Source organism: Rhododendron vialii, chromosome 3a (genome assembly GCF_030253575.1).
Source record: "Rhododendron vialii isolate Sample 1 chromosome 3a, ASM3025357v1".
Taxonomy (NCBI): Eukaryota; Viridiplantae; Streptophyta; class Magnoliopsida; order Ericales; family Ericaceae; genus Rhododendron; species Rhododendron vialii.
The window spans coordinates 6,793,716-6,808,921 of record NC_080559.1 but is presented as its reverse complement, the minus strand read 5'-3'; the positions used below and the strand labels follow the sequence as shown (position 1 = coordinate 6,808,921).

General features: G+C 39.1%; 3 protein-coding genes across 3 annotated transcripts; 2 read left to right on the top strand and 1 right to left on the bottom strand.

The window, feature by feature from the left end:
* Nucleotides 1-466: 466 nt before the first annotated feature.
* LOC131321080 (subtilisin-like protease SBT3) lies at nt 467-1,633 on the top strand. The gene is made up of 2 exons (XM_058352095.1): nt 467-1,029; nt 1,336-1,633. Exons 1-2 carry the CDS (start codon nt 467-469, stop codon nt 1,631-1,633), a joined length of 861 nt encoding a protein of 286 aa, XP_058208078.1.
* Nucleotides 1,634-4,428: 2,795 nt separating this feature from the next.
* LOC131318497 (subtilisin-like protease SBT3) lies at nt 4,429-7,626 on the bottom strand. Its single transcript, XM_058348318.1, has 2 exons — nt 6,821-7,626; nt 4,429-6,610 (listed from the first exon to the last, which is right to left on the bottom strand). Exons 1-2 carry the CDS (start codon nt 7,411-7,413, stop codon nt 4,873-4,875), a joined length of 2,331 nt encoding a protein of 776 aa, XP_058204301.1. The 5' UTR covers nt 7,414-7,626; the 3' UTR covers nt 4,429-4,872.
* Nucleotides 7,627-12,007: 4,381 nt separating this feature from the next.
* LOC131318495 (uncharacterized) lies at nt 12,008-13,610 on the top strand. Its single transcript, XM_058348315.1, has 2 exons — nt 12,008-12,191; nt 13,008-13,610. Exons 1-2 carry the CDS (start codon nt 12,089-12,091, stop codon nt 13,544-13,546), a joined length of 642 nt encoding a protein of 213 aa, XP_058204298.1. The 5' UTR covers nt 12,008-12,088; the 3' UTR covers nt 13,547-13,610.
* Nucleotides 13,611-15,206: the final 1,596 nt, after the last annotated feature.

Sequence of the window (15,206 nt, the reverse complement as noted above, 5' to 3'; positions counted from 1 at the left end):
AATATAATTACCAAAAATAATTAAAATTGTGGAGGGACCGGGCACCCGGCACCCTTGTGTCCGCCCATGGCTAAGACGAACTAGAGTGCCCCACCTCCATTAATTTGGTATACCCTTTTTTTAATTTTTGTACCTTCACCCACGTACTATATAAAAGGAGATCACTGCTTGCACTCGGAGTTGAGCAGAGCTTTGTCAAGTTTGAGCTCAGTTCGTTTACTAAACGAACAAAAAATTTAAGCTTAACAAGCTGAACTTTGTCATTTACTAAACGAGTTGTTTTAATTCAGCCGAGCCTTCCTTAACAAGTCGAATTTTTGTCAAACGAGTTGAATTTCACTTGGCTCATTTACTAAAAAAATCGAACAGTAAACAAACCAAACTGAGCGTTAACGAACCGAACTCGCCAGCTATTCAATTCGTTTACAATCCTAACTAGTTCTAATATATTTTGCTACTATATAAGATGAGGTGTGACCGGAAGATTTCTCTTGGCTCTCACCATCTTTTGATATGTGTCATCAGTAGAAAAAGAGAGGTCCACTTACATTATTCACATGGACAAGTCTCACATGCCCAAGGACACTGGCCCACACCACTGGTACTCCTCCACCGTCGATTCTATCAAGACCGCCAGCCCCGCAACATCCGACGGCCACCAATCGCCGGCGAGATTCTCTACACTTACGACAACGCCGTCCATGGGTTCAGTGCGGTGCTTTCCAAAGATGAGATGGAGACCGTGAAGAAGTCACCGGGGTTTCTGTCGGCTTACGGTGACAAGCAAGTGACGGTGGACACCACCCACACGTTCGAGTTCCTGTTGCTTAATCCGGTCACCGGGTTCTGGCCGGCGTCGGATTACAGGAAGGACGTCATCATCGGCGTGATCGACAGTGGCGTGTGGCCGGAGAGCAAGAGCTACCACGACGAGGGAATGACGATGGTTCCCTCAAAGTGGAAAGGAACTTGTGTGGCGGGACAGGAGTTCAACTTATCGTTGTGTAACTTGAAGCTTATCGGTGCTAGGTACTATTTCCAATAAGCTTCTTCTCATTTCAAATTCTTTCTTTAATTTAAAAAAAATACGGAGTAAGAAATATGTAAGTACAACTAACCTTTCTGCAAGATTTAGAGCTCTCTTTTTTTTTACATCAAATGTGTTGTGCTAGATAGATCATAACTCCAACTACTTCAAATTTCATGCACGTTTAACTCAATAGTGTTACTGAAATTGTACGATACTTAATAATTCGTCTCGAAAAAAATACTTTGCGTGTCAGATTTCGGATCACATTGCTATGAAATGAGTGGTTGTATGATTAAATGCAACAGGTACTTCAACAAGGGCATGATAGCTACAAATCCCAACATAACAATCAGCATGAACTCCGCGAGGGACACCCGCGGCCACAGGTCCCACACTTCCTCCATCGCGGCCGGTAACTACATAGTCGAAGCCTCCTACTTCGGCTACGCGACCAGAACAGCCAGAGGCATCGCGCCCAAGGCCAGACTCGCCATCTACAAAGTCACATGGGACGAAGGCCAATACGCTTCCGACGTCATAGCCGGCATCGATGCGGCCGTTTCGGACGGGGTCGATGACCGCATCGTTCCGTGTCAAAAATAAATTTATAAAACTGAGAATTAACTACTACTACGTAAAATAGTGGTCAAGACCAAGTATCATTCCGACGGAGACAATGACTGAATTACGACAAATTCGATTAACTTGCAGATTAGTTCGAAAAAAAAAGAGTTGATTGATTTGGTTTGTTTGGAATAACCTAATTAAATTAAAATAATGAATTAAAAAGTTAGAAAACGATGGAGGAAAATATCCAGGGTTTGGAATCCACTCCAATCGCGTAACAACAATATGCATAGGGTAGGTTTATTTATTCGAATCAAAAGGGATTATCGCTAGGACTTGCAAATCCTAACAATAATTGTCAAGAAAATAATCAGCTTATTAAAAGGCATAGACTATTCCATAGCACGGACCATCTCTCAGTAGCACGGTTTGGCCACCTAATGGCACGATCCGTCTTACAAGCATAATTTATCTTAGAACCCCAACCACAATTAATGAAAACCATTGCAAGACTAGGTATTTGAAATCCGGAATACAAATACTCAATAGATAAGAAAAAGTAAAATCAATCCGTTCAATTGAAACAGAAAGGGTTCTTAGTCTCACGATCGATTCGAATAACAAAACCAAAATCCTACACAAAAAATATAGTTACTTGATACGGAGTTTCATCCTCCCCTAGACAAAGAGTTTAACCGACCATGAAAAGAAAGAACAACTCTTGTGATTGAAGGAATCACGGAGAACATGGAGAAATCTCTATTAACGTTATTCTTGCCTTTCTCTCCCGTTGCCAAAAAACATAAAGATAACCTAAAATAATAAGCTAAGGCCTCCTTTTATAGTTGGGCCCAAAACTAATACTTCCTTCGTTCTAAAATATTTGTCCAGTCCGCAAAACGGAGTGTTAAAAATAATACAAATTTTTCAAGAAAAAATTCAAATTTTTTTCACAAATTAAAATTACTCGTTGATATCTAGTAAGTTGTTAAAAATTTTGATTTTTTCTTGTAAAAATTATATTATTTTTAACACTCCGTTTTGCGGACCGGACAAGCATTTTGAGACAGAGGGAGTACTTAAAAACAAATGAAACATAAAATTGACGTGCTGCTGCCCGTTGGTCCGGACCAGAAAAACAGATTGTTCAGATCGGGATCTAGCCTTGGTCATCCGGACCAACATAGCCTTGGTCCAGACCAAATTTCCAGCTTTCACTTTTTCGCTCCTCTTCTTGCCGTGGATCCCTCCAGAACATCCTTAACTCATGATTATTAGTCCAAATCCGTTCCGAATGCTCCGTAAACCCTGAAACACCACAAACTAATTAAATCTCATTAAATAATATTAGATAGGACCGACAAAGCCTAAATTAATGGAAATAAACGGATGCTTTTTAGCACCTAATCGACAGGGCATGTCGGATACGGATGTAATGTCCGTGATACACGCTCACATATGGTAGGGGCTTCCCATACACTGTACCTCCGCCGGTCTGCCCTATGCAAGTAGGTGTGTGAATTTGTGTGTAACACAAAGTCTTGTTCTTTTTCGTGTTGGGCGTTTATATATTGCTCTTTTCAATCAACTTCAGTATAAAGTATGCAATAAAGTTTCTAATTTAACAATGCAAACTCTTAAAAAGAAAAAAAATGACATGAGAACAAATCAGCTCAATCGTCGTTATTCATTTAGACGCACCTAGAAAAGAGGAAATTGAAACACACAAAAAAAAAATAGAACAGAAAAAAAAAAAAAAAAAAAAGAGCAAAGGAAATACGGTATCGATTGAGGTCCCGTTTTGTTCATGTTCTTATTTTTTAGTACTTATTTTCCGCTTTATAAGATTGGTCATTTTCTCACAATATATATTCTTTAATTCAAAAAAAAAAAAGTAATTTCCCTTAGTAAAACGGGACCAAAATGATAGGGGAGGACACGGGACCTGAGTGGCAGGGGAGAACCATCTGAAGCTCTATGTGTATATCCTTGGGCAAATTTCCAAAAGACAGTAAGTCCAAAAAAATTGAAAGAGAATGAAATAAGATCAAACCAGCTCACACTGAGGATAAAGTAACTTTTTGAGTCCATATGAGCCCAAAATGTACAAATCAAAAACCAAACAAACGTACGAGCTAACAGAAGTCAAGCACCATAATTTTAACTGGGACTTCCACAAGCGGACGGTCAAATTTGTTCCGTAGAACTAGTTAAGGAGGACGTAGACTGATCCGCATTCCTTTGGAACATTCAGGTAAGGGGATTACATTTAACAAATTAATTTTCTCCATTTATTTTGCATTGGATCAGTACATGATTTTCCATATTTTTGTAATTAAAATATTCCTTATTATGAATTAATGTAATCCTAAATTAAAATATAGAATTAAAGTGTACAGCGTACAAAAATGAAAATCAAAATAAAGGCTTTGTTTGGTCACCCTTTTAGTTTTAGTTTTAGTTTAGTTTTCAATCATTATACTATTTTTTTCTCCGATCATTACCCTATTTCTCTAATTATTACTTTTTAATCTATTTTTATCTTTCTCCAATTATTACCCTTATCTTCAATCATTATTCTTTTTCTCTCTCCATCCATTATCAAAACTAAACTCTCAATCAAACAAAGCCAAAAACTTCTAGATTCTTTTTTAGTGTGTAAAGTAGTAAACTTTGAAAGAAAAAGGAACATTAGAAACAAAAGTTTGAAAACCCATGTCTCTCTCTCTACTTTTGCAGTTTGAACCCATGTCTCTCCCTCTCTCTTCAAGTTGAAATGAAAAAAGCTTTTCCCCTAGCTAGAGGGCTTCTTTTGTCCTCTGCTTTGTCAATAGCTACAAAATATCTCACATATCATTCATAGGAGCAACAATCACCCAACACTGAAAAACACTTGGGTTGCACATACAAATTTATTAATCAATTATTAATTTACTCGCACAGGGTGGAAGTGCCGCGTGTGACTCCTCTACCCTATGCGAGTGCCAGTGCATGTGCCCCCGGTCTTATTTCACCCGATGAACCTATATGCTTCTTCGGTTTCAAATTTTTTATCCGGTCCCCAAAACAGAATGTTAAAAATAATATAATTTTTGTAAGAAAAAATCAAAAGTTTTTTAACAATTTACTAGATATCAATGAGTATTATTAATTTGTGAAAAAAGTTTGAATTTTTTCTTGCAAAAATTACATTATTTTTAACACTCTGTTTTGCGGATCGGACAAATAATTTAGGACGGAAGAAGTATATAAATGCACAACGAAACGATAACCGATCATGACGAGATCTCGACCCGTTGTGCCACCACAATGGGGCTCCTCACGGTGTGCTTCCCCTTTTCTTCAACCCAAACAATTGAACCAAATGTGATCAGATTGCTACTCCTGTATTTTATAGTGAGAGAGTAACTCCGCTTGTCGTACGTCTTTCCAAACTCCAATGTCTTTGGCGAGACCGTGACTGTAGCCCCGTCCGGCGCTGTCACATTAGCCTTATACGTCCCCCCACCGTACCCAACATTCGTCACGGTCCTCTCGAATTTGTGAATCAAAACTCCTGCTTCCTCATTGTACAAAGCAATAAACGACGGGTAGTTCAGATCCGATGACGGGTTCGAGCAGTTATAACCATTTGATCTCGTGATGGTCATGATTTGACTCGTGGTGAAGTTGATGGAGCAGAGGATATTCGCATAGTCCTGTGGAGTGGCATCGTAAACAAGCCCGGGGTCAAGCGCCCTGTTCGGGTCGATTTGGCCCGCCCCCATTGATATCGGCGTGGCCACCGCAAGATTGTACCCGTTGTCTCGAATAGGACTGAGAGTGTTATCAAGCGGATTCGCGGTTGTCATCATGGCTGATCGGATGGCTGCCGGGGACCACGTCGGATGGACCCCTTTCAACAAGGCCGCCACTCCAGCAACGTGAGGGCAGGCCATGGACGTGCCCGAGATTATATTGAAATCGCTCGCCAGAGACATACCCCTGAGTGAAGTCGCCAAACTAACCGGAGTCCAAGACGCCAAAACCAATGTCCCGGGCGCCATTACATCGGGCTTCAGAATTCCCGGGTAGGCTCGGGATGGACCCCTCGATGTGTAGGAGGACACGGCTGGGGCTCGTGTACTTGTCCCCACCGTGGTCTCCTGGAAGCTAATACTAGCCCTCGAAGAAAAACCAAGCTTGGCATACTCGATCACGGATTTCATGTCCTCAGAGCTAATCACCACTCCCGGAAAAGGAAAATCGTTGAACTCAAAATAATAGTCGTCTACCACCGGCCAGTAGGATGCAAATATTGCTGCTTGTACGCTCTGTGTGGAAAAAGCGCTGAGAGAGCCCATTAGGTTAGAGACAGGCAACTGTTGTTTATTTTCGCAAATTAGGATTAGAGGACCAAAATTCAAGGCAGCAAGCGTCTCAGCTGAATCGCATGGAGACATTGTTTCATTGTAATATAGCTCGACGTTCTTGACTATGGCTCGAGCCGGTAGCATGGACCACCCAGTGATGGTTAACCCGTTTCCCAGAGTCAAGGTCCCGGAGAACCACCGGTCGACGGAGCCCGCGGCTACGGTCACGACCCACGGGTTCCCATTGTGGAGGCGACCAATCTGGAAGCCTCTGTTTCCAGCGGAAGTGGAAACAAGCACGCCCTTCTCCATCGCTCCGAAGGAAGCGATGGCGATGGGGTCTTCGTAGAGGGGAGTGTTCTGACCGAAGCCCATGGAGATGGAGAGGACGTCGACCCCGTCTGAGACCGCCGCGTCGATGCCGGCCAGGACGTCGGAGGCGTACCGGCCTTCCTCCCAGAGGACCTTGTAGACGGCGAGCCTGGCTCTGGGTGCAACGCCCCTGGCTGTTCCGGTCGCATAGCCGAAGTAGGAGGCTTCGGTTACATAGTTGCCGGTGGCGGTGGAGGAAGTGTGGGTCCCGTGGCCGTCAATGTCCCTTGCGGAGTTCATGCTGATTGTTATGTTGGGATTTGCTGCGATTACTCCCTTGTTGAAGTACCTATACGATTTATAATCACACAATTACACCAATAATGTATAGAAGATAAGTTATAGATATTTTATGAAAATTGATTTTCACGCTCCATTTTGTATATGAAATTTTTAGTAATTTCACGTTAAAAGTAAAGTGCATGCGTACAAAAATAAAGCGCAAATAAAAGCAATAACTTGAAGAAAAAAACATTGAGCTTAAATTCCAAATAAATACCTAGCTCCAATGAGCTTCAAGTTACACAAAGAGGAGTTGAACTCCTGGCCCGCCTCACAAGTTCCTTTCCACTTAGAGGGAACTGCCGACATTCCCTCGTCATGGTAGCTCTTGCTCTCCGGCCACACACCGGAATCTAGCACGCCGACGATGACGTCCTTCCCGTAACCTGACGCCGGCCAGAGCCCAGTGACCGGATTAAGTGACAGGAACTCAAACGTGTGGGTGGTGTCCACCGTCACTTGCTTGTCACCGTAAGCCGACAGAAACCCCGGTAGCTTCTTCACGGTCTCCAACTCGCCTTCGGAAAGCACTGCACTGAACCCATGAGCGGCACTGTCGTAAGTGTAGAGGACCCTCGCCGGCGACTGGAGGCCACTGTCGGATGTTCCCAGGCTCGCGGTCTTGATGGAATCGACGGCGGAGGAGTACCAGTGGTGCGGGGCGGTGAAGGCCTTGGGCATGTGAGACTTGTCCATGTGAATAATGTAGGTGGACCTCTCTGCTTCTGCTGCTGCTGATCCACTTCCAGTAATGAGGAGAGCCACAAGAAAAAGAAAGGGAAAGGGAAACCCATTATGGAGCAGCCTCATTGTTTGGATACAGAATACTTTTGGTCACATTTCTTACTGCAAGTAGTGATCTCCTTTATTTATATGTACACATTTAAAAATAAAAAGGGGAAATTTTATGAGAAAGATGAAGGTGGGGCACACTGGTTGGTCATAGCATAGCTACATTTTTCAAAATAAAAATGACTGAATCATGACCACCATGTTTGGTTTTGGTTTTGAAAAAGGTTTTAAAATGTAATGAGTGGAGAGAGATGAATGAAGAAAATTTATTGAAGATCTTTTGCAGAAGTTTTGAGTACTCCAAACGAACGAGCTTCAGTTGTTTTGTGATTTAAGATTCAAATAATTTCTCTGTCCCGTAAGACTATTTTTATGATGACTCAAGTATTCAGGTCAATTTTATGCAAATTTCGACTAATTCTTGAATCTAGAACTCAAATCCACTTTGCCGCTTCTTCTTCTTTCTTTATCTGGATGCCATTCCCATATTTTGAATTAATTTGTTTTCTATCTAGTTGTTAATTGTCTTTCATTACATATATGCAGGTGCATGTACGTTTGATACGGGGTCCGATCTACTCTATTCCGAAAACTCATGTATCTCTGTGTCGAGAGTTTTCTAGCCGTTGAATAGTATAATTTTTTTTATTTTTTAAATCCAACAACCTAAAAATTCCTGGCCACAGAGGTCTTGGGTACCGGAGATCCTGAATATGAGGGTTATCCGGAGAACTATATAGAGAAGGGGACATCAATTCGTGCCAGGCTGGCTGCCAGCTTCTTGTCTTGGTAATTAATACAGTACGTTCTACAAAGGCGGCTGCACGTTTATAAATTTTAGTGACCACCTAAAAGCAAATGTAGAAGGGGTTAAATTTTAGCCTCAATGGCATCTTAAGCAATTTGTCTAGAAAAAATGCACAATTTTATTTTTGTCTAGCCACAAAAAAATTATACTACCCAACAACCTAGACAAATGACTACTCAAATCCCAACTCATTTTGATTAAAAAAAAATAACAGTCACCGCCACCACTATCTTGATTGGAAAACTCGCCGAAATCAAATCGCAGACTACCAACCAAACCACCAATCCATCTCTCTCTAATGCACACACGAATTCACAAACCAAGCAAGGAGAAAACCCACCAGAATCCGGCAAATCAGAAATCCAAATTGAAGACCCTTGCCGGAAAAGTTGTACCAAATCGTAGAAGAAGGGAAGAGAGAGAAGAGTGGTGGCGACGTACTGTAGCAAACTAGAAACCGATGAGGATGGCGATGAGGCTGGTGGGAGTTGATTTCGGAGTGAAACTCGTCAAAATCTGCCGAAAACAGCCTCTGACGAGACCATTGGAGATGCTCTTACTTTTTAACTAAGACAATCTTTTTAAAACAAAATAAGAAGTGCTAACCAAGACCAAAAATTTGAGACGGAAGAAGAAGTATATACTAGTAATTAGTTAGCAATCTGGTTCAACCACTCCTTTTGGATTTTCGTAATTTATGTACTAGTTTTAAGTTTGTAAAAGTGGTCAAACGACCAAGACCTGATGTTAAGGTTGCCCATAATCTCGCTAGGGCAGCCATGCTTAGCTTGTTTCCTGTTTTGTTTCTTGACTAAGCTCTATTATAAGGTTGTGATTTTTGTTTGGAATTGGATCTTCTTCGATTGTTGATTTGGATTGGACGGGACATTCTAAATATGAATCATCTATTGATGTAATTAATTGTTTGGATTTGCTCGTATTTATTCTTACTGGTTAGAGTCAGGGCTGGCCTCGATATTTGGATTGTCCAAACCCGACATTAAGCTTGGTTGCCCGCTCACTATTAAGTCATAAATTTTTTTTAAAAAAAACAGTCAATAAAAAATCAAAATTACATTGTACTTTTAGTTTAAATTATATCAAAAAAAAATTAACCCCGCTTCCAATGCTTTATGATTTAGCATGATCCGATTAAAAAAAGATTATAATGCATTTATATTTACTTTTAGCTTTCATTTAGTTATTTTTCTTATTCTGATCACTGTTTAATATTTAATAATAAAATAAAAAGTGAAACATTACGAGCCAACTTGCAAAAATACAAACCTGACTTAAAAATTGGTTAATTTTTTCATTAAAGTTTTTTAAAGTGGTGCCTGTGCATATACATATATGCAAATAACCCTTGTGAGTCCTGTGTAAAAATAATATATGTGTGTGTGTGTATAGACACACACACACAAAGCTTCTAATGTGGACTTCACTCCGTAGCCGTTGGATCTAATCCAACAGCTCAGATAAAAGGGAGAGACGCACGAGTTAAAAGAGACATGGGTTGGGTTTAACAAGCCTCAACAAATGGGTATCGAGTTACATTTTCTGGAAAAAAAGAAGAAGATCCAAACCAAGAGAGTAAGATACCTTCAAATGGAGCCCTAATCTGGTGGTCTTTTCTGTTCTCCTTCACAAGATCGAGAGAGAGTTTCATGTATCTTGCATTATGGGAGAAGAAAAAATCAAGTTTGGATTTCTGGGGAAAATTGAGAGAGAGAGAGGGAGAGCGAGAGAGCGAGCTTGGTGGTACCTGGTCGAAGTTTGTCGTCTGGTTCAGTGCTTCAATCTGGTCGAAGTTCATCGTCTTCGTTTGTCGTCTCTCTTCTTCTTCTCTCTCTTCGTCTGCATTGAACGGGTGACATCCTTGCTAAGTTATGTCTTCGTCAAAATATATATAAATATATATTTACATAGATTTTTTTTTTTTTGAATTGTCCAAGCCCAGAGGCTTGCGAGGCTTATTCCGGAACCGACCTAATTAGAATTTCAAAGCAAATCTGAATCATTAATTAAGAAAATGTACGATCCAGATTTATACTATCCTTTCCGGATGGGCTTAAAGAGAGTTCTAGAGTTCCATATTGATCAGTGTGTCGTTTCTTACTTTCTTGCCTTTCGAGTACCTTTACTTTCGTTTGTTGATTCAATGAACTCAATGATTCGAATCCAACATGAGCTTAAAGTTACTTTAGTCGGACTGAGTAAATTGATCCAAAAAGAAAAAAACCCACATATAATATGGGTTCCAATCTCCTTTATTCCAAAAATTCTTGTACCTTTATGTTGAAAGATTTTTCTGCCGTTAAATTATGTAATTTTTTTTATATTTTAAATTCAATGATCGAAAAATTCCTCAGTACAAAGACACATTATACATGGGTTTTCGGCACAGAATATTCTACCTCCATATATGAGTCAAGTTGCCAATTAATCGTTGAAATGTCATTTCCTCGTAGTAAAATAGTTGTACTCGTCAAAATTGGCAGCTTGGCATTTATGCATGGTTAGACAGACGTAGTGGAGAGAGGATTAATGCTGTGTTTGGATGAATTTTTAAAAATTTTTGAGTTTAATTTTTTGGATAATGAGTGGAGAGAAAAATAAAATAATAAATAGAAAAAGATAGAGAGAAAAATAATTGGAAAATAGAGAGAAATGAAAGTAATGATTAAAAATAGGGATAACGAGTGTTTTAGGTTTCAAAAATAAAACCAAACAAAGCATAAATATCTGCAAACTTCTTTTATCTTTGGATAAATTACGCCGACCTCCCTTGAGGCTTCTGATAAATACACTAACCTCCCTCTAGTTTTGAAAATTACTGTTACCTCTCCTACTTTGCAAACTAATATACGTATGCACCCTTTATTGTTAAAATTGGCCTAACTGTCTCAACTTTGGGATTTGAAAGACTATTTACCCTCAATACACATAGTTCGAATTGCATTGACCTATCATCAACAAATAACCAATGATTTTTTTTTTTTTAGACTTTTATTATTATTAGTGCAATATTCATTGTAAGCCCAAATATTTAGTTTTTGGACTTCTCTTATTTATACAATTCAGAAAAACAATCAATTTGCTGGAAGACCAAAAATAGTAACCTAAAGACAATAAAACTAGAAGTTATGAAAGCTTAAATTTTTACTTTCATTAACTTTAGGTTACTCTTATTGGTCTTTCAGCAAATTCAAATGAATAAAAAAAACCAAAAAGTGTGAATATAAATGTATTAGCCGCAACCAAAAACTCAAAATCTAAAATACTATTGCCACATCATCCTAAATGATTTCTTCCGCAAAATCTCTTCTTCTTCTTTTTTTCCAGAGATGTCAGAATCACATACGCATTTGCACAAATAATTGCACACATACTTACAAGGGTTGAGGGCCCCTTCTAATTTTAATACTCCCCAGAAATTCGTGCAGTATTTTGCTGAGAGGGGATCTGACTAGAACACTACCCCGGCCCATACATAGAATAATATATAATGCCATCCAAATTTTACACATTATACATGATGCATAAATTTGTCATGATACTTTATTTTAACAAAAAGGGAAATGACCTATGTGATTAGCTAACCCATGCATGCAATGCAAGAGGGTAACCTAGACATGAAGAAGGATTTGCAAAGACACAAAGCAACTCAAAGCCTGAGAAGCCAAAACAGGAATAATTCGCCCATACCTCCAGAGGAAATCCAAAAGATTAAACCTCTTAGAAACCCTCCCAAAGACCCCATCGTTTCAATAAATAAATAATGCATATAACACATGATATATAGTACTATATAGCGGAGGACTCTCACACTGCTTCTTTTGAATCCAAACACAACCTGAGGATCAAAAAACTGCAAATTCTACCATGCAAACCAAGAATGGATCTTCTCTGTCTTACGAAGATTTTGAACCGTTCTGCAACTGGCGCCGCAACGATGAATCTGAAACTCTTGTCGTCCACCTCCCTGGTACTGATTATGAATATCTCATGCAGCATGGATCTTTATTTTGTGTTTTTCAAATGTTGAAGTTGGTAATTGGGCCTGTGTCGTGGGGCTGGCTCACATCGGGAGTTTGGGTTTTTGCTTGTGTGTGTTAAAAGAGTCTATCTTGCTCTCTTTGGTCAGCAATTGCCTAGATGAGTGATCAAGTGGAATTAACCTCTTGTCCCTTTATAAAAAAAAAAAGGGTTTGTAAGTGAGTCACGACAACATACTCACAAGTTTGCTAATTTGAAGTTATTGGGTAAAAAAATTCTATAGATTGAATTAACTAGTTGATCTATTTTTATTTTCCCAATTTAATTATGATGCTCAAAATAAACAGTGAAAAACTTTAGGTAGATATTCATTTTAGAAGACATACATGGGAGGAGAAGCTATGATCTGTTCTGCTGTTAAAATCATGTTTTATGAGGAAATCGGATGTTCTGATATTTATATATATATATATATATATATATATATATATATATATATATATATATAATGACGTAAAACTGTTTACAGCTTGAAGACTAGCCAATGTTATTTAGTACAATGTGGATGGTAGGTTTATGGTCTCTCAAGATTAACAGAGACGTGCATAAGCAAGGCCAGACACCTGAATCTAGAACGCTGGATCAATAAACTTGACACCGTAACTTCCATTAATTTAAGAGCCTACTATTTAACAGCACATGTGTCACCAACTTTGTGCTTGAACTTTTCAAATTTACAAGAAAGTCAGATGGCCGATTTAATTGTTTTTATTTACTTTCCATTCTGTTTCTTGGGTAATTTCAGCATTCAGAAAAGATCAGCTGAAGATACAAGTTTACAATTCAACTAACACCGTAAAGATCTCTGGGGAACGCCTCGTTGATGCAACGAAAAGGAGCCGTTTCCACAAGGAAATCGCGATTCCAAAGGACTGCAAGTCTAAGGAAATCCATGCCAAGTTTGCCGACGGCCTGTTGCACGTTGTGATCCCGAAGAAAGGTCCTCCAGCCCCTCAACAAGAACTCGTCAGCACTACTACTCAAATTCAACAACCCGAAGCCAGCAAACAATCAGCACCTCGGAACATCAGCCAGGATCAGGTAACTAAATTGCCCACGTTACCCAAACCTGCAGGCAGCGCAACAGAGAAGATTGGGCTTCTTAACAACGGGACGTTACCAGGGAGTAATGCACCGGATTATAACAACGACACCCAAATGTGTGATTCGGGATCGGAAAGCTTGTTGAAGACGGCAACGAATGTGGCAGCGATGGTGGCGTTGCTGGCGTGCCTCGGTGCTTATATCATGTATTCATATAGATCTTTGTACATTGAAGATTGAATCTCTTATGTCCTCAACGTCTGTACATATATTTGATGTTAATTAAATTGAATAATTCACCAAACAGATGAACGTATTGTTGGTGGGAGTTATTTGATCTCTCTCTCTCTCTCTCTTCTCTCTCTCTCTCGGCACATAATTAATAGATTGGAAACATAGGCAATGACAATAACCTCTCACCGAGGAAACCAACCCCCAAAATGTGTAAACTTTATATTCATCTCAAAAATAATTGGCAATGAGTGAAAATGTCTCAAATGTTATTAAGTGATCACTGATTTCACTCCCTCACGTGCAACCGCGTTTGAGATCTGTCACGTGTGGCCACTTTTTGGATCCTATTATCGTACAGTCTTTTTGCTAGTCTGTCATCGTGGGGTGTGGATTGTGAATTTTTTTTTATAAAATGTGAGGTGGAACGGACCTCGCTTTGATACCATGTAAAAACTTTAATTCCATCTCAAAACCAGCTGACAATGAGTGGAGAGGTCATAAATGTTATTAAGTGATTATTCATTCCTCTTCTAAGCAATGTGGGACTTTATTTCTTTAACATCCCCCCTCACGTGCAGTCACGTTTGAGGTCTGTCACGTGTGGCCACTTTTTGGGTCCTATCATTATGCAGTATTTTTGCTGGTTTGTCATCTTGGGGTGTGGATTGTGATTTTTTTTATAAAATGTAGGGTGGAACGGGTCCCGCTCTAATATCATGTAGAAATTTTATATCTATCTCAAAATCAATTGGCAATGAGTTGAGAGATTCAAAATATTATTAAGTGATCACCAATTTTACTCCTAAGCAATGTGAAACTTTATTTTCTTTAACATAAAGTCCAAATACACTTCAAACCCACCAAAAAAATCCAGCTTCTCAGATGGCTGGGCTGGGCTGGACTGGACCCTCTCTTTACTTCTTATGCCCCTTTTTGTTCCTCAACACCAAAACACAAAACCCCACCCAATTCAAGCTTATACAACTAACAACCCCCTTATAAGCTTGAATGTCTTCACAAGCAAGGGCAGAGTTACCTTAGGGCCAGACGAGCCCCAGCCTCCAGCAATTTTAAAATAATTTTGAAAATTAGATCTAACTAATTTTAGACTATTATGAATATTATTAGTGTAATAGCTTCTCATAATCTTAACAATTTTAGTTTAATTTAGTAAAAAGTAGATTATTTATGTTCTCATTTCTTAATTTCTTTTGCAAATGTACAACCAGACATGTGAGTATTGTCATAGTCTAAATAAAGGGAACAAATGATTCATGCACTTTTACTATTTTAAGCTAGAATAATTTTAATGTACAACAGTATTATATTGAAAAATCAAAAACTCTTGTATTTTAGTTTATCAATTTCCCTCTGGTCAAAATTCTGACTCCGGCCACTGTTCACAAGACACCTCCTTTCCAGCAAGTGCATCAGCTTAAAGCACTGCAAAAAAGTACACCTGAAGCGTGACTAATTGGATTATGATATTGTGTTGGCGAGGACGAGTCCAAATTTTTCTAGTATATGCTGGAAATTAAATCTAATTTAACTTAAAAGGTGTGTGGAATGAAACTCCACAATGAGAATTGAATCCACAACCTATTTGTTAGATTTTTTTTTTCCATATCAATCATTTAAGCTATTCATGGTTAATTATTAGTATATT